Source organism: Cryptomeria japonica, chromosome 7 (assembly GCF_030272615.1).
Source record: "Cryptomeria japonica chromosome 7, Sugi_1.0, whole genome shotgun sequence".
Lineage (NCBI taxonomy): Eukaryota > Viridiplantae > Streptophyta > Pinopsida > Cupressales > Cupressaceae > Cryptomeria > Cryptomeria japonica.
In genome coordinates this window covers 183,489,332-183,512,938 of record NC_081411.1, presented here as the reverse complement: position 1 = coordinate 183,512,938, position 23,607 = coordinate 183,489,332, and the positions used below count along the sequence as shown (strand labels likewise).

The 23,607-nt window shown below is 35.6% G+C and overlaps 1 protein-coding gene across 3 annotated transcripts in view; it reads left to right on the top strand.

Moving 5' to 3' along the window:
- LOC131056354 (uncharacterized) overlaps window positions 1-23,607 on the top strand; it is a 137,534-nt gene that overhangs the window by 69,570 nt on the left and 44,357 nt on the right. For all 3 annotated transcript variants that reach the window (XM_057990712.2, XM_057990711.2, XM_057990713.2), the window contains exons 3-5: window positions 2,885-2,919; window positions 3,017-3,072; window positions 15,908-16,006. In XM_057990712.2, the coding sequence (XP_057846695.2) occupies window positions 2,885-2,919; window positions 3,017-3,072; window positions 15,908-16,006 (190 nt within the window). The remainder of the gene's footprint in view (window positions 1-2,884; window positions 2,920-3,016; window positions 3,073-15,907; window positions 16,007-23,607) is intronic.

Genomic DNA, 23,607 nt, shown 5'->3' with positions numbered 1-23,607 from the left:
TATGCTGCTAGAGAGAGGAATGCAGGTCGAAATCTTCTAGAAGATTCCTTTCTTGATGACTAGGTGTCATCCTATTCATATCTTTGAGACTATATAAACCCATTTCTCTCTCATTTGTAAGAGAGATCTTTGAGAATTGTCTACATGCTACAAGTTTGAATACAAATCATTGAAGTTTGGTTGTTTTGTTTAGATTTTGTATGCATTTGTGGTTCTTATTGCCTCCAAATTTAGATTAGAATTTGCTTTCAAGTATTTTAGATTGGATGAAAGAAGTGTTGAATGCATTTGAATGAAATTCGTTAATCCATACCACTAGCTTCTTGCTGATTGTAAGTTCGCCTTGTGTGGTCAATTGGAATTGAACTAAACTTAACTTCAATTATTGCACATCCATTGGTATGCATTGCCTTGATGGTGATAATTTGAATATCTATAACTCTACCTTAGATGATTGTACTAAGCATGTGTTAAATTGTTCTTTGATGGTGAAACCTTGCCTAGTTGAATTTCATTGAATCATTCACTACGTCTTGCATTCTAGGTTTTAGATTAGAACTCCTAAACCCTCATCCTTTTGCATTTTATTTGAAAATCCTTTGTTAGATTAGATCAAGAATTGCAAAACCATTCGAAGTCATTGGCAACCTATCCTCATTCATGATAAATTTGACAAATCCGAACAATTGTGTAAGTCCCCAAGTGAAAACAGCAAATCACATCAACCATTGAGTTACCCACATGTCAAGAATTGATCATAGAAACCTTGGAATCATCTTAGTTGATCGGATATTTAGCATCTGAGGTGATTTTGTTCAAGAGGGTAAAATACTTTGGTATTTTATTCTATGTTCGATTGTGCCTAAAACACACATGAATAGGCACCAACCCAAAAATGTATAAGTGAGCACCAACTCATAGAGAGCACCAACTCTCTTTGAAGCACCAACTCCAATTAGCTGAGGCACCAACCTCAGTTTGAGCACCAACTCATTCGCAAAACTCAATACAAATTTTGATCACACACAGCACCTTTAGACACCATGCAAAATATTACACATCACACCCTCTGTAGTATGCTTGAACTGATCCAAAGGGAGTCTACAACATGTATTTCTGATCATCTAAACCCAAAAGACTACCAGCAGTTAACCACACATCACAATTTGTCTCTGGTTCAACCTTTTCTCAGAAATGCTGCAAGTTTGAAAGAAAAACACACTACCCAGAATGGCAATAGCAATAAACGCAGCTTACTATAAAATCATACATTGACTCTCCATGTTGAAAACCACCCAAACAGGATACAACAGCTTTTTTTTTTTCATCAAAAATACTAGAACAACACTAAACACCATCAACTTTCTCACCACAAAGTATGCATCGATTACTCTCACAATTTCCTCCAATCATACTCAATCCTCAATTGCACACCCAACGAAATTCAGAAGAATTATCTTTTATATAGCATCAAGGAAAATTGAAGATTTCAAAGCATTTACTCATTTTTGCCAAAACCGAACTACTCCATAATTATTATCTATGCCCATCTTAATAATATATTCAATGCACATACAGGAAATACAAAAAAATGTTCGCAGCCATAAGTAATGCTCAAAGGCACTTGACCCACGACCACAAATGTGTAACTTCAACTGCAAAAATTTAATACCGATGACACAAAGAGGATGCTAAATATAGTTCTTATCAACCATCCATAAGAAAAGAAAACGCTCAACCTTTTTTTTTATGTGTTCAATGTGTGCTTACTGGCTGACTGCATAAGGATAATGTTCGACCCATTTTAAATAGCACTTGACATCCTTTACTGACATAGCTTATACATAGCATTCAACTTCCTTAACAAAAAGGAATCCTTCCACATGCGTATCAATCACCACTTTATGAACTGTCTATACTCATCTAAAATGGTGAAAAGAATATTAAGATCAGACCATCGAATTATTGAATATTCAACTAGTGATGTGTCAAACTGACTTGGCACAAAGTATGGACAAGTAAGCCGTCGACTTTGACAAGCAACCAGCTCAAACTGACAACCAAGTAGCTCAAACACACAGCTAGGTAGCTCAATCAGAGGACCAAGTAGCTCAATCAAACAGCCAAGTAGCTCTACCAAGCAACCAAGTAGCTCAACCAAGAAGGCAAGTAGCTCAACCAAGCAAATAAGTAGCTCAACCAAAAAATTGCTAGACAACATTGATCATCATCCTTTGACATCAATGACAAAATATCGAACAATAAGTGCAAGAATGGGTTTTGAGATATTATTTGACCTAGTTAGCTGTTATACTATCATTGTTGATCCATTTTTGGATCTGTATCTCATGAAATGATCATTTACTTTAACCATCAAACCTAACCTCTAGCTGTACAATGATCATGTCTTATTTTACATTATGGTTTATATATATCAATCTTATGCCACATAGCTTCCTTTTAATATTTTGTTGTTGTGGATCTAGATTCATGTCAGAGTTGTCTTCTGTAGTCACTGTGATATTCTATTTTGTTATGTCTTTGACAGTTTGACTGCTTCAGATCTTATATCGAAAGAAAGCAATTTTTAATTTTATGGTTACCAAAAGTAGACAGATGCTGGACTGTGTTCTTATACAAGAAACTGTCCTTAAACTAATTAGTTGCTTCACAGTATCAGCTTTCCATGTCAAAACCCTTTTGTAGTTTGCTACTGCAAGAAAATGAAGAAGGGGTTGAAGTTTCAGATGTGAGCAGATGCCCTAAATGAAATTGTTGTTTACCTCATTATAATATTAAACTAATTTCAAATTTCAAATCATGCTGATAAAAAATGAAAAGAACGGCATAGTAAATTTGTCTTTTGTGTATATTTATGATGCAGTGCCCCAATTGTGGAAATGAATTTCAAGTGTTCAGGTAAGTTCTTTAATGGTTTCAGACTGTTTTGCTTTCACCTTGATTTTTTGAACTTTTCAGTTTCCTATATTGACTTGAAACATACTGCGTTTTACAGGTTTGATCTAACAGATGGTCCACAACTTTGCCCTTACTGCACCCAGCCATTCGAATGTATGCATCTGCTTTCTGTCTGAAAATTGGTTATGTTTTTAATCATCGTAAAAGTAGAAGTTATTTCTAAGCAACAATCATATATATTATTATATATATGGCATTTTACTTTGGTTGTGAGAATGCTTTTCATGAAAGAAAATTGGTAGTCGAGAGCTTTCCGGAAACATCTTCACCCACTTTTATGGTAGAAAACAACACAGGAACCATTAAAATTCTATTTTTGTGTTTTCTAGGGATGTTGGACTCTTGAATAAGTGTGGGGTATCAGAGGATACCCAGAAAGAGGTGAATCTCTCTTCCTATTGGGTTCGGATGCAATGACATATCATATATCTTTGTGCTGATTAAATAATCTTGAATAAGGGAGGTAAGTTGGATGAAGGCGAAGTTCTTTTGATGCTTCTTGAAAAAATTGCATCAGGATGTTGTGATTTCTTAGGTGCAGAATATTTTTCAGGGTCAACAAGCCATTCCATCTAACTTTAATTTACCATATTTTCTTTGGTTTTATCAAAAAGCTGCATCAAGTTATGCTAACTACTAGAGTTATATTAATGTATTGTCAAATAAATTGATGATCATAAATAGGAGTTATTTTATGGTATGGAGTATTTCATCTCTTTAGGTTTTGTAGCACGCTGAGGTTTTAACTCCATTATTTGGATCTTGGGTTGTAACTAGTTTGACTAATATGCATTTTTGTGTATGTAGTTGAAATATTTTTTTGTGAAATTGCTGTCTCTAATACTCTGTACTACTACTACTATGTATTTGTGTAATTTATTGAGGGAGCATAAGTAGCACTGATGATGCAAATTTATAAAATTTCATAATATTATGTGTATAAACTTATAAAGTACATGTTCTAAATTTCTAATTGCGATGAAATACAACGTACGATATGGAGAAAATGGAAAGCTGAAAGTGGCAAATTCTTATTTGAGAAGAAAAGGGATAGATGGAGGTTGATGGTAGATGCACAACACAAAAAAGTTCATAAGCAACAAGCCAAACTAAAAGTTAAAATCCCTAATACCCAAGAATAAAACCTATATTACTGAGAAGGAATATGAAAAATAGTTGTGAATGAATCCAAAAGTTTTATTATGATGGAGCAGGACACCGATAAAATCATTAAATGGTTGCAAAAATTAAAATGGTGGAAACAATGCTTGTGAGAAATTAATATATCTGGCTATAATTCATTTGAGCTGTATACAATGTGGGTAAGAATTGGTGACATGGTGACATGGTCCCTGAGCACAGCTGAAAGAAAATTCATTTTGAGTTTCTAGATTGAATACTTTCTAAATTCTTGCAAATATTGTCAAAAAGATAGTATATGGAGCTTAGGAAATATGCCTAGTAATGATCAAGGGAGAGAAAGGTTTGACACCCAACCTTGCAATTGGTATTTTGCGGTCTCCTGTAATGTTTTGAGCCCTATCTTGTGCTTTAACCAAGTTCTATGTTTATGTCCCTATATCATGACCTTTTCCCTTGTGTTAGCTTTCACGCTTCATTTCTATGTTGAGCTTCATCTATACTTTAATGGAGGTTTGGTTCAAATATGTTCAAGCTTTGTGTATTAGTCTCTTGTGCTTTTTTTTCTATTTCATTGTTGACTTGTGTTAGTTCATTTTTTATTTAAGCAAAACAACACTATAATGAAATGACTTGGTACCGGTTTTATATATAAAAGCATAGTAAATTTGTCTCTGTATACATCATTAGCACTGCTTTTAAGAAATCGCCTTATCTATATTGTGTGTCTCATTAATGAAGTCAAACACTTCACAAGTCAAGTCTGCCACACTTGTAGTCTTACATGATGAAGTATCATTCGATACATGACCACAACTTTCTTCAAACTTGTCGATACATCAAAGACCCCTCTTGACATGGCTTTGATATCTATGATAATGAATTCTAATCTTCTACATAACCTTGACATCAATGACAATTATGTCTTCCCTCTTTGACATCAATGACAACTATTCCAACACCTCCCATGTCTTGCTGTAAATGAGGATGTCATCAAAGAATATTAGTAAGAATTTCCCTAGTTGCTTCCTGAAGGTATGGTCTTGTTGTGACGTTTTCACACATTGATCCATTGCAAATGGGGACCCCCTTTTTTTTTCTCTATGGTTTCGATTTTGGTGTCTTAGGGTTTTGTCTCCAGTCTCTAGCCTCTGCGAAGGAGTCAAGTTTGTTGAAATTTGGAGGAGTCATCGAAATCAATAGGGAGGAAAAGTGGTCAAACAAACATTCTAATGTTACGGATGGGCTTAGATAGGTCGAAGGAGTAAAATTGCAATTTCCTAGGGTCAATTCTAACAACTTGCATTTTTTAGGAAATTTGTTTTTAACTTTTTTTCTAAATTTAGAAAGTTTTGTTTTTGGCATTTTGGGTCCAGTTCGGAAACTTGCTTTTTCTAAAAATAGAAAGTTGTCTTTTTTCAAAGTTTCTTTTTTGCTTTATTTGATCGTGGATGGTTTCAGGGTCAGGGGAAGTGTCAGGTTGGGAAAATTCATCTAGAACGGACCAAGCATGAAATATCTTTCAAATTCAAAGATGTGTTCCTGAAAAGCTAAGTTGAAGATGATGGCAAAATGGTCAAGTTTGGAATCAAGATCAAGAATTTCTTGTTCAAATCATGGAGGTCGCCTGGAAAGAGGAAATTTTTCAATTGAAGACCAAGGGATGTGAAATGTTACGTGGCCTAGTGCAAAGTCCGCCGATGAGATGCAAAATCTTATGTGGCCTGGTGCAAAATCTTATGTAGCCTGGCGCAAAGTCCCCCCATGAGAAGCAAAATCTTATGTGACCTTATGCAAAGCCTGCCCTCTCTATGCTAAATCATACGTGTGCACATGCAATGTCCGCCCTAGGAGTGGGTGAAAAATGAAAGAAAATCAGAAAATGATTAAGGGTGAGCACTTGGAGAAGAAAAAGAGTCGAAATTTTTGAGACATGGGAAAGTTTTCCTTGTGAGCATGCAAAGTCTGCCCCTCCCCTTGGCAAACATTCCTTGCATGCACCTCAAGTCCGCTTGTGCCATGGCCAAAACTTAATCACTTGCAAAGTCTGCCCTAGGAGGAAAAGGTTTTAGCAAGTTGAAAAAGTGAATAAAGCAAGGAGGAAAACAAAAAACAAATCGCCCAACTTGAGGATTTTAGAAAAAGAGTTGAAATTTTATTTGATTAAAACACAAAAAAAACAAGGCAAGAGGAATTCGAATTCTTCCAAGAAATTTTTCCAAGTTGTGAAATTGCAGGTACAAGATAATTTCAATGAGGAAATCAGACAAACTTGAAGGATTGCTTCAATATTTTTCAGGTCTAGAAGCATTCTCAAAGCAGATTTTCGAAATCACAGTCCTTCAAAATTCTTTTCTCAGTCTGAATTTCTGATTCTCAGACCCGCACATGGATTTCTTTTGCAAATTTTTTCGAATTTCATCAAGGAAATTTTTTTGTTGTGCTTTTTCCAATTTTGAAGAAAGAAGGTTTAAAAATCAGACTTAATTCCATGATTTCAAGAGTTTTTGTAAGTTGGATTTCAAATTTAAAAAACGTAATTGTTGACGTGGCTAAAGTTGGATTACCAACTCCTTCCGGTCAATGCAGAATAGAATTTGCTGAGTATCCTATCCTCTCTTGCGTAAGGAATCCCTAATGCTGTTTTAGATGATCAAAGGGGACAACCTCAAGGTTCCAAATATCAAGTCTTGACTGCGACATAACTCAGTGATTGATGTGTTTTGCTGGTAACACAAGGGGCTTACGCTTACAATAAGTTGGTTTGCATCTGACGATGCTACAATTTTCAAGTTGGTAAATAAAAGCAAAAGAGAAGGGTTTAGGAGACCTAAGGACTGTGACAATAACAGTTAATGCAACGGGTAGACAGATTTCGATAAATCAATTCTTGTTTCACTAGAGACAACCTCACAACTCGACAAGATCGATGCAAGCTCCAAAGGATAAATGGATTTTCAGACTATGGGGATTCATCCAGGCACCCAATTCTGGCACAGCCTGAGACAAATACTCACAGTTGAACAACGCACAATTTTGGGTTCAGACTAACCATGCACAGTGACCTACAATCAACAGGTCGCCAATGGTATGAATTTGGAATACATCAAAAACCCCCCACATTTTGCCATTTAAACCATTGAACATTAATTTTAACTAGCTGAAAGGAAACCATGCAAACAGAAGAAAAACAAAATAATAAACACCATGTTTCAATGTTTATGTATTGATTTCAACTACCATTACAACAATTTCTCACAACAGTCCTACCCTATTTCTAATCTGCTAACTACAACTAGTTCTAACTTCTAAAAAAATCTAACTACTGAAATCTAACTGTCTAAAATTTCTAACCCTTTACAAGAGAGAGGCCTTGCCTTTTATAGATTTTACAATTCAGATCAATGGCTAGGATTGATTGCATCCAAGGGCCCTGATTCTCCCTCTATAAGCTTGGCAGCTTCAACCCATGCCTAGTTATTTTCAGTTGTCCTCCCAACCACTTTCCCAGATACTGACCACTATTTGACATCAATTTGGTCAACCAGGTAGCTGGGGCATAATTGACCTGTGTCCCTTTGCTTTGAAATACATTACACGAGGCCCAAAGGTAGTTATTTACACTAAAACAATTCAGTTTTACAACTGATTTTCTAGAATCAATTCCAACTGTGTATTTCTAAGTTGGCACATTTGTAGCATTTTGAGTGTTGCAACTGTCTTCAATCTTGTTGGGGCTCTAACTTGTCGTCTGTTGATGGCGCGTATCTTTGTGATTGTCGTTTTGATCTTGCGCTCCTACATCCTCACTTCCCGGTTTTGATCGTGATCACGTCTCCAATTTGCATTTCAGGTTGCCACTTTAACTTTTCCCAACGACGTCGATCTACAAACAATCAATTTTGACTTGAATTAATTACTTTGAAAAAATAAATAAATAAATAAATGATTTAACAAATAAGTGTCGAAAGACACTCAACAACTTTGATTTAACTCGGCCTTCGGATTAAAATGAGATTTTGATTTTTATCTTCTTTAAGTTTTAAACGCCCCTTTTCTTAATATAAAATTGGGCTATTTGCTCAAAATGAGCGAACTTGTCTTTCTCTTAAAATAAGAATAAAGGCCAAGTCTATACTATCATTTTTTTGTTTGCTTCAAATGCCCCCCTCTAGTGAAAGTGAAACTTGAGCACTTTAGAGGTTTTGCGCGATTTTGCTTATGTTTTAAAACACCAAACTCTGCCTTTCAACGTCTCTTCCTTTTTTAAGAAATTTGGCCATTCCATGAAAATGTGCGATTTTAATAAGAAATTTGCCTAACTTGCCCCCTTTAACCCTCTTCTTGAAAAGAAATTCGGCAAAAAATAGAAGAAATATGTGGCTTTTACTCTTTCTTGCCAAATATTAAAAAGGAGCGAATTTGTTTTTTGACACAAAACTCGGGGATTTTGATCCAAGTGAGTGAACTTTTCTTTAAATCGCCAAACTTATACTTTTGCCCTCCTTTGATGAAAATTGCGATTTTAGGGGAAAATGTGCGAGTTTGAGAAATTCACGATTTTAAGAGGAGAATGAGTGATTTATATTTGACTTGGCTCTCCATTCGCACTGTGAAACCAGTGCGACTTAGCTTTGGAATGAATCTTGAGCATTTTGGTTGAACCAGAAACTTTGTATCTCTCTTGCAGAACTCGAAAAAGAGCCAAGCATTGCTATTACACGCCCTCCTTTGATGAAATTCAGAACTTTGCATAGAATAGCATGATTTTCTACTTCCTCCTTGTGCAACTTTGGTGCTTTTCCGAACCTCTTCAGATGCCCTTTCACTTGTGAGAAAATTGGGTTTTTTGGGAATAGATGAGCTATTTTGCCTTTGTCTCTAGGCATTTGCAGGGCGTTTGGGGTTTTCACAAGTTTATGAAGGCATGGGAATGAATAAGGCAAGGCTTCTCTCTCTCTTCTTACCGGGGGATGGGTTAGAGGCAACGGGGGTCCCCTGTCACAGACGGGGTGTGGTGTGATGCACAACAGTAACTAAGTCTGATTTCCATTTCTAAAGTTTGCAATTAGACATTAAATCCAAGTTTTTCTAAGTCTTATTTTTCGTTTTTCAAACTTAGTCTGATTTTGGGTTTGATTTCAGGAATTCAATCAGAAAATCAGAGTTATCTTTTGAAATTTGTCATGTGGACATCATGCCTATTTCCCTTAGAAACTTTTCATATTTTCAGGTAGTAGATGTCAGCACAAGGAGGGATTTCCAGATTGGTGCCAATGAAACAAGGAACCGGTTGAAAAGATGATGGAAGGACAACATTCACACTTCAGGGTGGAATCCAAAGATGAATGGAACCAAGAAGGACTTACACATCAAGACATTCAAGAAGATCAAGTCATCCAAGGATGAAAGGCTCTACATCGACCTTGGATTTCTTTTGGAAATCCAAAATCAAATGATTCCACACCAAGTAGTGATAAGTTCAAGACACAATAAGAATGAATAAAATCTTCTAATCATCTTGAATTTCCTTTAGATCAAAAGATATTGCCTAAGGTATCAACACTTCTTCATTATGGGAAATCAAATCTACAAGGCAAGCTGAGGTGGCATCCCAAGCATCAATCAACCAATCCAAGGGTTCCAAGTCAGACATGTCTAGATGCAATGAACCAGACTAAACAAGTGGAAGCTATTTCCTAATTGGTTATCCAAAACATTGTAATTTTCGCATTGGCTAGAAGGAGTTTTTTGCAGTTAACCCTAATTAGGGTTTTATTTGTTAATCTTGGTCGTTGATCTTGGATCAATCTGAGCTGTTGCTTTGTAATGGTGTGTGTATATAAAACCTTCTCTCATTTGTAAAGGGAGAGATTTTCCGAGAAATTGTTGTAATGATACTTCTTAAGTGCTAAGACATAATTCATTGTTCAAAATGTTGGTGAATGTTTTTCTACTTTTGCAAGTTAGCATGGTTTCTTGGCTCTCAATAGAATAGATTTCATTTTCAAGTTGTTAGATTGAATGAAGGATTTGATAGAATTGCTCAATGTGGAATGATGTGTTCATACTTTTTATAATTGGATGATTTTCAGTTATCGTGCAAAGTTAGCCTAAAGTAGTAAAAGAAAACTTAACTTCTATTGCTATATTCATTGTTCAAAATGTTGGTGAATACTAGTGATATGAAATTCTTTTAAATTCCTTGTGTAGTTGTTGAATTTGGCGAAACAAGAATTGGTTTTTAATTCCACCTTTGCAATTTCCGTCTCTCAAATTCATAGGATTAGTGTAGGGTTAGAATTATCTTCCTAAGCCCTCATCCTTTTGCTCTTTTTTCCAAGTCTTAGTAGAAGTAGGATCAAAAAGAACTTATTGCAAAATCATTTTTACAGGTGTTTGGAATCAGTAGAATCCTTTGGGTGACTCAATCCTCGAACAATCGTGTAAGTTCTCCTTGAGATTACCAGCACATCACAACGAACCTACTGAGACTATCCGCATGAATCTAGAACCTTGGAGTCGTCTTTGTGATCACACGGTTTGTCTGTTTAACACATAGAAGATTTTGATCAAGAGAGAATAGGATATCTTTGGGTATTTTATTCTGAGTTGTGCGTGCATAAAAAACACACCAACAGGTTCATACAAGATTGGAATGTGGCTGGAGCATTTGTTAATCTAAAAGGTAGGACCAAAAACTCAAAACGTCCATAGTGGCATCTGGATGCTATCTTTGGAATATCCTCTTTTCTCATCCTGATTTTGTGATAGCTTGATTGCAAGTCAATGTTGGAGAAATATTTGGCCCCAGGGAGTTCGTCCACTCTAGGAATAGGATATCGGTTCTTAATAGTTTTCTTGTTTAAGGCTCAGCAGTCTATACACATCCTCATTGTACCGTCCTTTTTAACAAGTACCACTGATGATGCGCTTGAACTTGGTTGAATGTTGCCCATTTCCAAATGTTCATTAATGGTTTTCTCTATCTCCTCTTTAAAGTTTTGTGGATGCCTATAGGGAGTAGTAATTATAGGTTGTGCTCCTTTTTCCAACTCTATAATGTGTTCAAATCCTCTTTTGGGGGGTAACCTTGGAGGAATATCATCAAAAACCTTTTTATGCTTTTTAAGGATGGGCTTTATATTAATGTGTATGGCTTGGCTTTGTAGGGTAGACTTGTCAAGGACCATACACCGAGCTGCCCATTCTCCTTGCCCCTTCCTAAAAATTCTCTCTGTCCTTTTGCAAGAAACTACCTTTGGGGTTCCATTAGGTAATCCCTTCAATGCCACTTCCTTTCCCTCGTGCTGAATGCGGATTGTTAAGTTGGGAAGATCAATCATTGAACATCCCAAAGAGTCTATCCAAGGGGTGCCTAGGATTACATCTGCATCTAGGGGTATGACATAAAAATCTTCCTTAATGGGATGTTTGCCTAAGAACATGAACTATTTGGTTGCACTAAACCATGTCTCCAGTAGCTGTTGCTTCTGTAAACCCTTTAAAGCATTCAGTTTGTAACTTTCTTCTTGCCACTAATCCATCATTTATGAAATTGTGGGATGCCCTATTATCCACAAGGGGGATGACTCTTTTCCCCCTGAGTGTACTTTTGATGTGGAATAGTTTATGTTTGGAAGTATGAGTAATGGTGGCTAGGATTACATGTTTTTCTTCTTCAGTCCTCACTCTTTTGTTAGCATTTTCCTCAATTTCTTCATCGGTGGTTGTCTCTATCCTTTGGGCTCGACCCCTCCTACCACATTTATGCCCTGGTTCCCATTCTTCCTTGCAACTATAACATAATTTTTTCTTCTTATGGCATAAGTGACCATGTTTCCAAGGTTCCTTACATGTGTAACATAGGTTCTTTTCCCCGAGCTTTCTACATTCTCCCTTGGAGAGGAAGGTTTTGTGAACTTCATTTTTCTTTTGGAAAGGTCTGTTATGATTATTTGGGGTCTTGTTACTTGCTGATAAGACTTCTAGTCTCAAAGCTTTTTCAATGGCATCTTCAAGAGATATTGGGTTAAGAGCACTTACCAACCCTCTAAGTGAATCTTTTAATCCCTCTACAAATAGATAGGTGAGCCTATCTTCCTCTATGCCTGAAACTTGGACTAAGATTCTTTGAAATTCAGTTATGTAAATTTCTATTGTTCCCTGCTGTTTCAGCTGAGTTAGTCTTTTAAAGTCTTCTTGGGGATGTTTCCTATCAAACCTCTTAATAGATTTTTGTGAGAATTCTTCATAAGAGGTTATATTTTGGTGCTCTTGGGTGTGAATTCCATGATGCCACCATTCGTGGGCTAATCCTTCCAAATGTAGGATAGGAAATTGGAGTGCATTCTCTTCGGTCATTGGGCTGAGGGTAAAATAGGTGTTTAGCTTTTGCAGCCAAGCATGGGCAGTGATTTTTTTTGATCCATCAAAGTTCGGAAGTGTTACTTTATTCACTTTGAGTCTCAAATCTTTATTTGGTTGTCTCTTTACCTCATATCTCTTGGCTTCACAAAACTCCCTAAATGTTAGAAGTTCCCTAATCTCTAGTTCAAGATTTACATAAGTTCTAGCAATAACTTCAGTACTATTTGGGGATGGGCTACTTTCTTCTTCTACCCTTAGCATCTCTCCCTGTTGTGACCTAATCACACATCACCCTATTCCAAATTGGGATACCCTACATTTTCAGTCCACTTGGTCTTTTGGGTTGTTTGGCAGCAGTTTCTTCAATCTCCTCATGTTGCCAAGTGTTTTGGCAAAATTTTTTAGTCAAGTTTGCAAGTGTTTTGAGTAAATTTGGCTAAGTCTTGAGCTTGTAATGCCTATTTTAGGGTTTTTCCTCTTCAGACTTAGATTTGAGGTTATTTTCTTAGGGTTTTGAAAAATTTCAATGAAGCAATGAAATCGTGATCCTTCAAGGAAGCTACTAGTGAAATTCGAGTGAATTCTGAGGACTTACTATTTTTTAATAAGTTTCATTGCTTCCCGAATTGGCCTAATTTTGCGTTTAAACAAACTATTTTTAGCAGTGTCTATTTTTAGTGTCCCCGTGCCTTGGTTTGCCCTAATTTGATGTTTGGAAGAACTTACTATTGTTAGTAAGTCTATTTTTGGTAGGTCTATCTCTGGAAATTGGCAAGACATTGATGGCAAAGCATTCCTGAAAATCCAAGTTCTAAATCCGGAAAATTTGAAAAAGCATATAGTTGATCAAAAAGCTGGCTAAGTCTAGAATTCTTTCCTGAAATGGCAAAGGCATGCAAATTTACTCTAAGGCATGGAATAAAAAATACTACTTTAGTGAATTTTAAGAGTCCATGAATAAAAAATTTCACATAATAACTCACAAATTGAACCTGTTTTCATCTATGTGTTTATCTATCTTGAATGTCATTGTAGATTAGTGGTAGTAAAATATTTTAACAAGAGGAAGAGGCCAATGGAGGGAACTTAATGAGTATGTTAAAGAAAATGATTAAGTATGAAAAACTCAATGATATCACCTTGCATGTGTTAATTGAACTTAAAGTGGTTTCTCATCAAGTTCTATATCTTTTGGTATAACTTGTAAAAATAATTAGTATACTAACCTTCTTTGATGCCTTACTAGAAATTAGGATCTTAGGATACTAATCATTATAAACAAGATATAAAATAAATAAGATGAAAATTTTACAACCATAAATTTACACATTACACAAGATACACATGGGAAAACCCTTTCGGGTGAAAAAACCCATTTGGCATCATTTTATTAAACCACTTTCAAAATATAGTCTGTCATAAATAGACTGGACTGGGAGATACTACTTCTCCTTACTTCCACATGGCCTATAGTATCTTTTGGGCATAGTGATATAATTCACTATAAAATCTCCAAATTCACTCTCAAAAATACCTCCTTAAATATAGGAGGAAGGGTGGGAACATTAGTCACACCTTTTCAATAACTCCCATTCATAAATAATTAATAATCTAATAATTATTAGATTATAATTTTTTCAAATGGGATATGCTTAATAAAGCATATAAAATATAAGATTTTATAAATGTTATAAGGGTGTGACCCTTAATAACATTATGCTAACAAATTAAATAGACATTTTCAACATATGTTATTCTGTTGCCACCAAATAAAATACCAGTTGGACATGTGAATGAATATATGGTATGTTTGAAGATTCAACATATTAGTTGTAGTCTTGCTGTGAGAAAGCAAATCTATTAATCAGCAATAATTGGTACCAGATTTCTGTGTCTGAATGTTGATTATAATATGCTCCATATTGCTCACATTAAGGTCTAGATGTATCTCACATTGGTTGATAGAGCTTCTATTATCGGAGGCATCAACAAAGAGGGCATCGAGTTTTCTATTATTCAGTTCTGAATGCTACAACAGTTAATTTCAGACTGATAATTGTATTTAGAGAGAGGACTTTCTTGGCAAGGGTCTGCTGTGGTATTGTACATTGTCTTCATTACTGATTGTGAGCACAGGAACAGCTTGCTAGGGTCTCCTGTGTATTCTCTGTATGCTGCGAAATAGGTCAGCAATTTCATTATTAAGTCTGCACAGTTTCCATTGCTATAATCTTCCAATTTCAGTTGGGTCCACGCTATGTTTCTGTGTAATTTCTGCTATCACAGCAGTGCATGTGAACGAATAAACTTCTGTTTCAGTCTTATCATGATTATATCTTTTCATGTTCATAAATGTTTGTCGAGTCCTCATTATATCTCTATTCAAAAACATGTTGTTGTACTTAAACCCACATCAGACACTAGTGTATCTGCACTCAGCAAATCTTATGAATCAGTATAGGGGCCAACTGTTTGACATGATGCTTGCATGTTACGACACTCGGAAAGTGGAAAAATTGGTGTGAAATTGATAGGTAGATGCTACATAATTATCAACAATGAATATAGTGAGAGCTTAGTGACAAATATTTAGGTTTTCATGTACGAAGGATATGACTTTCTGAATATTTGTGATTGATATATCTCTTTAATTGTCTGGTGTAGACCTCTTGGATTATCCTCCATGGTTTTGCACAGCTAGAAGTGCACAGGATCTGTCCACTCTTGTCAGTTAGTCCTTAATTGCTTATACTCTAATTATGAGCCTTGTCACATTCGTTAGATTGACTTTCATTCCAAAGCCTAGTTTTTGTGTCAATTCTTAAGGAACGTGGGGCTACAATTTTGAGTGTAAACACAAGGGAAACATAAATTCCCATAAATAAATAAATGCAATATATAAAAAAAGGAAACGTGTTAAATTTTTCATGAAGAGAAAGTTTTGCTAAGACAAGATTATTCATGTGGATGGTAGTTGAAAATAATGCAAGCAATAATGGTTTTGGAATAGGAAGTCAAAATGTATTACACATGATGCAAGATAATCAATAATTACAAAAGCATGCAATTTTCTAAGTTTGATCTTTGTGGTCTAAATACTTTCCCATTCTTATCTTATTTGTTTAGTGACAAGTGAAACTCAATGTTCAATGATTTATGTTCCTTCTTTGTAGTTTTGTTATCGGGCATTTAATTGTGATTCTAAATTTTCTCTTATTTTTTGGCGTACCTTACATAATTGCAATTCTTATCTTAAAACTACATGTAGGGTTAGATACATATACATTTTCTTAACTAAGAAATACCCTTTTGCATTTGAATTAACTTATATGATCAAGAAGAATATATTTATGCATATTTTAAGAAATAAATTTTGTTTTCTTAATACTCATTTAGTTTGGATTGTTCATATATTCAGTAGAGGAGTTTGTGAGGGAGTCTCCAAGATTTTCAACAGATCGTTTTGGGAATGTCAAACAACCTTTTGGTGGTTTTACTTCTGGGCAAAAAGAACAAGGTAAAAAGTAGTGTTCCTACATTATGCTTATTTTGATTTCCTTCTAGATGTTACACGTGTTTAATTGAATCGATGAAGACCAACCAATGTGATTTATTTGGATTGGATAAAATTGAAGTACAAGTTAATTGTTAGTCTTTTTTTTTTCATTGTTTGGTGAAAGAAACACATTGCATACTTCAAAAGAGAAAAAAAATTGGTGAAATTTGGTGAAATAAACCACTGCCAAAATCTAGGTCTCCCCCAAGAGGTCCCTAGCTTGTAATGTCCTAAATTGAAATTATTCTAATTTTGCAATTTTCAGTGGACAATACATAAATCTTAACACCTTTTGATCACCAAGATCCCAACGTGGACAAGGTGAGAGCATGCAGTGGGATTATATTATAAATAAATGCTTGTTGGTGGCGAACCCCACATTCAATACTTCAATTGTCACAAAACATGGATGTAATAAAATATGTATTTCGATGGGCAAGCCTTCTAGATTAATTTCAAACTAAAAATTGTAAAAAACTGAAGCTAGGTTTGGTGGCAAGCCTTCTAGAACACATTCTAAACTTAATATTAAATATGGTGGTAAATTGCATAGATAAACATTAGAATACTGGAAATGAAATTAAGTTACTAATGTTGTAGTGGCATAGACATCCAAATTTACAATATTAAAAATCAAATATAGATCTGTAGTGTCGTAAATTGCATCCTCTATGCCTTGATTATGTTTGATTCTGCTCACATCAATGCCAAATCTATGATCTTTGCTCTCTTCTTTGGTTCCTAGACCTTATTTTAGCCCCGATGGATTGGAGTAGTTCGCCTAGCGCCCTTGTCCTCCTAGACTAGGGTGCTAAGCGCCATAATCCAAGCCAAATTGGACTGAATTAAAATCCTCTAATGGTCGGAAAAAGTTGAGCCGGAAATGATTTCCGATGTTGGCCTTCTTTGTAATTTTTAACACGTTACATGAGGATAGGTATAAAAGCAAGTCTTATCCCCTCATTTGAATCATCTCTCATATCTCTCCACAAGTTTTCATTTCAATTCAAGTGAGCAAGCAATGAAGCATCATTGAGGCAGTTAAGGAGAGGTCAAGTATTCAAATTTCAAGCATTCAAGACTAGTTCTACATGACTACATCAACCTTTTTATGAAAATTTAAAGGAAAAGGAGATTCATGAAGAAGTTATAACATTTCAATTTAGCATTCATTTCCAGATCTAGCTTCTACCTTACAAGGTTAAACTCTCCTTTTCTCATTTCATTTATTGTAGGGTTAATTCCAAACTTGAGGTTTGACCTAGGCAAACCCTTATCAACCCAACACTATTTTTCCTCTCGTGTATGCAAGTGACAGGTTTTTAAGAGAAGGAATACAAATCTAGAAAGTATAGACTAAGACAAAGAGAACTAGACTTTGCAAGAGTGAAAAAGCCTGGACATTGGGTGCATCCAGTATCAAAAACTTTTTTGATGAAATTTCAGGACTATTTGAGGACTAGGACCCCTATCTACATAGTCCAACATTTTCAGGCTCAAATTTTACACATAGGTTTCTCTTTGACTCTCATTTCTAGATCCGTACTCAAAGTCTACATATTTGATCTAAAACTTTTTGTTTATGTTGATTACTCTCAATTTTGCATCTTTAGCCCCAGTTCTTGCATTTAATCATTTTATCTTATCCAATTACATCAACAATCAAAAAGGAAACAATCAATCTTCGTGCCCAACTCGTTCCAATAGGTCTAAAGTTGAGCCTATTGGTTGTTTCCTGGATGTATGTTGTGAATGGGTTTGATTCCTAGTTTGCATGATTAGACTAGTGAACCCCATTTAGCCACATTACAAGATCTTATATTATTAAAATCATGCTCCAGTGGGACTTTGTCCATTTTCATCTTCATAACTGAGTAGAAAAATGCCTCCCATTGGGATTTTTGGTTTTTTTCTAATTGCTTGGTGGAAAAATGTTTTCCATCAAGACTAAGTTGATTTTCACACTATAAAAGCCCAAACTCATCAAATTTCATCATTTTATGTAGTGGAAATTCTATTTCCATCAGGACTTTTAACATTTTGTCAAGATTTGAGGGGTGGACTTTGTGCATTTTTGACTTATTTTACCTCCTAAGAGTGGAAAAACGACTCCTATATGGACTTTTAGCACTTTAGCACAAAATTCATACTGATTTGCAACAGTTTTTAACATTTTCGCTCACATTTTAAAGGCTAGTTGCAATTTCAACACTTAGAAAAATTTAGGATCATTTAAACATTTTGACATCTTTTCAAACACTTTGATCCTATTGACTTCAAAACTCAAAATTTAACATTTCTAGCATCATGAAGTCTTGAAACATGACCACAACTAAGGGCGAGACTCGGTGTTAAAAGCTCAAAATTGCCACTTGACTGCCAAAACCCTAAACTAACACAATTGAAAAGTAGGAAAGAGGGTGTCCTTTTTTGACCTAATCACACATCACCCCATTCCAAATGGGGACCCCCTACTTTTTAGGCCCTCTCGGTCTTTTGTTTTTCGTTTTTGGGGTCTTTTGCGGCAGTCTCATTGGTCTTTTTGAGTTTGCTAGTGAGTGGGGTCAATTTGATTAAGTCTGCTTTTCATTTGAGCTAGTTTGGCTATAAGTCTAGGGCTCGTTTTGTCAGTTTTAGGGTTTCTGCCTTCAGTCCTAGATTTTAGTGGTTTCCTTTTAGAGTTTTTGAAAACTGAATGTTGCATTCTAGTCAAGACCCCCTAAGGACTCAACACATGAAATTTGAGCAAATTCTGAGCAACTTTCTATTTTTAGAAAGTTCCTTTTTTTTAAGGATTTCACTGCCTCTTGGAATGTCTTCATTTTACCAAAAATCAAACTTATTATTTTTTGTAATTTCTTTTTCTTAGTAAGTTTCTATTTATAGAAAGTCACCCTGGGTCCTGTTTTGGGCTCTAACTCTGACATTTGAAGCACTTTCTATTTTTGGAAAGTTCATTCGTGGCAGGTCCTCATAGGAAAACATTGAAGATTGAGCATTCACAATCATTTCTAAATCTGGAGAATTAGAAAAACAGGCAAAGTGATCCAAAATATGGCTGTGTGAGAATTAGTCCAAGAATGGAAAGCTTAAAAAATCATCTCTGTTTGGAAAATTCACCTCACTCCTCAAAATGGCATTTTAATTTGGAATTTGAAGGCATCCAAATTTGATCAAGTCTGAAAGATGAAATTGTGCCAAAATCCATGGCATAGTAGATTTGGTGCCTAGCTTGAGGATGTGCACTAAAACAGGGTCCTCATGGAAAATTCCCAAATCATGAAATTCCTCCTTTGCATGAAATCAGTGCCCAAGGAAGAAGACCAGCGCCAAAATCACAGTGCCATGGAAAAGTCGTCAAATCTAGAATTCCTTCAACAAGTCAATTTAGTGCCCAGGTTATCAGAGGGGCGCCAAAAGGAATTTGTCATGGAAAATCAAGAAATGGCCAAAATTCCCTAGCCAAGGCAAATCAACACCCAAGGAAGAAGTCTGGCGGCAAAACAAAGTCTTCATGGAAAAGTCAAAAATCTCAAAATTCCATAACCATAGGCATTTAGCACCCAAGTCAGACTGGGGGCGCTAAAATGAGAGATGCATGGAAATCTCAAAATCATCAAAATTCCATCATCAATGGAAAACAACACCCAAAGGTGGAGATAGGCGCCAAAATGCACAAGGCATGGAAAATCCCAAAAGAATCAAATTCCTTCATCAAGGAAATTCCACGCCTAGGGTTGAAAGTTTTTCCAAGGCAAAGAGGAAATTGAGGGTCAAGAATGGAATGGAAAAGCAGAAAATCCCCTCGGGATATTTTTAGAAAATTCCATTTCTAGACAACAAATCTCATCCAAATTTCAAAATTTTTACAGATTTGGATTTGTGAGATAATTCTCTCTCCTAGGCCTCAGAACTCTATTTTTAGAAAGTTCTAAAAAATAGGAAAGGTGAAAATTTGGCTAAGTGATGGAAATTCCTTCCTTCATGATAGAGTTCTTGGAAAGGTGAAAAATTGTTAAGTATTGGAAATTTCTTCCTTCAGGACAAAATTCCAAGAAAGTGGAAAAATTGACCAAGTGTTGGAAATTCCTTCCTTCGGGATAGAATTCTTGGAAAAAGTGAAAAATTGTCTGTGTGTTGGAGACTCCTTCCTTCAGGACAAAATTTTAGGAAAGTGGAAAAATTGATTGTTGGAAATTCCTTCCTTCAGGAAAAAATTCCTTGAAAGTGGAAAAATTGACTAAGTGTTGGAAATTCCTTCCTTTATGACAGAATTCTAGGAAAAGTGAAATAATTGACTGTGTTGGAATTTCCTTCCTTCAGGACAAAATTCCAAGAAAAGTGAAAAATTGACTACGACAAAATTCTTGGAGAAGGTGAAAATTTGGCGCTGTGTTGGAAATTCCTTCCTTTAGGACAAAATTCCAAGAAAGGTAAAAAAATTGACTGAGTGTTGGAAATTTCTTCCTTCAAGACAAAATTCCAAGCAAGGAAAAAATCACACACATGGATTGAATTGAAGATAAAATTTATAAGGCAAGGAAGGAATCAAGGATGAATTGGACAAGAAATTTCCCCCTCGGAATTTTTTTTGAAAATAAATTGAATTTCAAAATGATGATAGATTTGGATTCGTGAGAGAATTTTCTCTCTCCTGGACCCCGGAACCTATTGTGAACTAATTCACACATCGCCCCATCATAGATGGGGAGCCCCTGTTTTTGCTTTTTAGGGTCTTGTCTTAGCTCTGTATTTTCGTAAATCTTCATTTTGAGAGTTAAGTTTTTGAAGTCATCCCCAAGTCAAATTGAGAAATCTTGCTTAGAATTGCATTTGATTGTTGTCAAAGTGTTCAGGAGGTCCAAAGGACAAGGATCACAATTGCTTTGGGTCATTTCTGACAACCTGCTATTTTTAGAAATTTTTGCTTTTTCTGCTTTTATTTTGCTTTTTTGAAAGTGGCATATGGGTTTTGTTCCTTAAGTTATTTCAGTACTACCCATTTTGTTGGAATTTGAAAATCTTGCCTCTAGGTATAAAAAGCAGGGCTTCGAAATTTTTGTTTTTTTCTGAGATTGGGGTTTTGTTCTTTAGGTCATTTTGACCCTGCCCATGTTTTAAGATTTGAAAATTTTTGCTTCTAAGTGTAAAAAGCAAGGGTTTGAAAATTTTGCTTTTTTTCGAGTTTAGGGTTTTGATCTCCATGCCAAATTATTCCTACCCATGTTCTCAGATTTTGAAAATTATGTCTTTAAGGGGAAAAAAAAATGCAAACCCTAATTAGGGTTTTGTTCCAGAAGATCAGCCATATTATCAGTACCCATGTTCTTAGATTTCAAAAATGAGGTTTCCAAGTGCAAAAAGCAGAGTGGGAACCCTAATTAGAGTTTCTGTTCTAGGTGAACCAGCAAAGTATGAACATGACATGAATACTGTTGATCAAGTCTAAAGGAAGGAATTGGAAATGGCACATTGAAAATTTCGCCTAAGTTGAAGAAGTAATAATGGCAGATAATTTCGACAAGGCTCAAGGTTAGGCAAGTGGAATGGCAGATGATCAGTCAAAATCATCCAAGGATGTCAAGCTTGGAAGATGTTTAAGCAGGATCAATGTCTGCTAAGGCATAGGAGAGTTGTCCAAGTAATCGACAAATGTTAAATTCCTACCGAGGGTTAACTAATCCATGGCAAGAGTTACTCAAACTTCTGCCTAGGGTTAAGCTTATTCATACACGAATGTTTGACAATCTTCTAAGTGCACCTCATGGCCAAGCTAAAATTGTCCGATAGATGGCAAACTCCTACCAAGGGTCAATTAACTCGTGGCGAAAGTTAACAAACTCCTACTCAAGGTTAAACAAATAAGAAGCCAAGTCGTGAAAATGGCCGAGTGTATGCAACTTTCATCATGTCAAACACCCTCCAAAGTCCGCCTTGATGAAGCGTGGCACAAGGAATATAAAGTTCGCTCAAGAAGACATGTCCAAATTCTTTCCAAAGTTCGCCTAGACAAGGAGGCCTTCCAAGTTGGCAATAAAATGATGACATGGCATTTCAAAGGGGTTGAAAATGATGACTTGGCATCCAAAGGCAATTAAAGCAATAAAACATGTGACATGTCAAAGACTTTTCTCAAGTTCGAATTCTAGAAGGAGATTAAAACAATTAAAACTTTCTAAAAGTGATGGAAGCTTCCAAGGAGAAGTTCAAACTTCTTATAAGAAGAATATAGCATTAAAACTTTCTAAATTTGCAAACTCCCTTCTAGAAGAAAGCAATGAAGAGTTCAAACTTCCTAAAGGAGCACTTAAAGCAATAAAACTTTCTTAAAATTACTTTCTCGTGTGCCAAGCAATGAAGTTCAAATTTCTAGAAGATAGAATAAAGCTTCTAGAAGCCATCTAAGAAGCTATAAAAGAAGGTTTCATCTTCATTAACACTTCTTTCTTCAAAGCAAGATTGAATTCTTCCTAAAATTTGCCAAAGGAGCGGCTCCAAAGTTTGATCAGGTTATGAAATTTGCAGTAGAGTTAGCAAAATTCGCCTTAAGGGATGAAAGCAAGCCCAAGGGTTTGAAAGAAGCATTCAAGAAGTGTAGCATATCCTCCAAATTCACCATTAACAGCAGATTGAAGGTTTGATGATAAGACAATAAAGCTCTTCATATCTTATCATATTCAGAAAAATTCACCATTGCTCATCCTTGAATTCGCCTAAGGAGAGAAAGATCAATCAAATCTGCACACAGTCTCCTTAGAAATCTTCCAAATCTGCACTTCACCTTGTTCAGAAGACTATCAAATCCGCCCTTGATAAAAAGAAAGACAAATTTGGAGAAAGATGCATACCCAAGATTCATCCAAGATCATCATACACAGCAAATTGAAGGATTGCTAAAGATAAAGCTTTCATAACTTATTATCCTTGTCTGCTATAAAGAAAAACTTCTGACAGATTCCTTGATGATCTTCCGAGTATAAAACAAACTCGTCTAAGGAAGGGTAAACTCTGCCCTGTCAAGGAGAAAGTAATCTGAATTCACATATTCGAGGGTTTGAAAGCCAAATGAAATCGTCTAACTGCTGCAATCCCAATTTGCCATGGTTGAAGATAGCAGATTGAAGCTTTAAAAGCCATCCAAATCTGCCTTGGAAAGGAAAGATTACTCAAGTTTGATCCACATGACCTTCCAAGCATAATATGAACCTGTACGTGACATGTAAATTTCGCCAAGAAAGAAGGCATTCAAGTCGGAAATTTTTCACACAAAACATGCCTTAACATATTCTCATCCAAGTCCGCCTAGGGTTGGACAAATGAAGAATCACATGAAAATGAAATAAATCTTGATAAAGACATGACAATAAGCAAGATAAATTATCTGATCAACCTTCGAATTCACCATGGACAGCAAGCACTTCCATACCCTTCTAATTCGCTAAGTACAAGAGAAAGATGGTTCGAATTTTGTTCAAATAAGATCAGATGATCTGATCATATTCCTAAATCTACTCATGATAAGAGGACATATGACTGTTCAAATTCTTTTCAAATTCACCAAA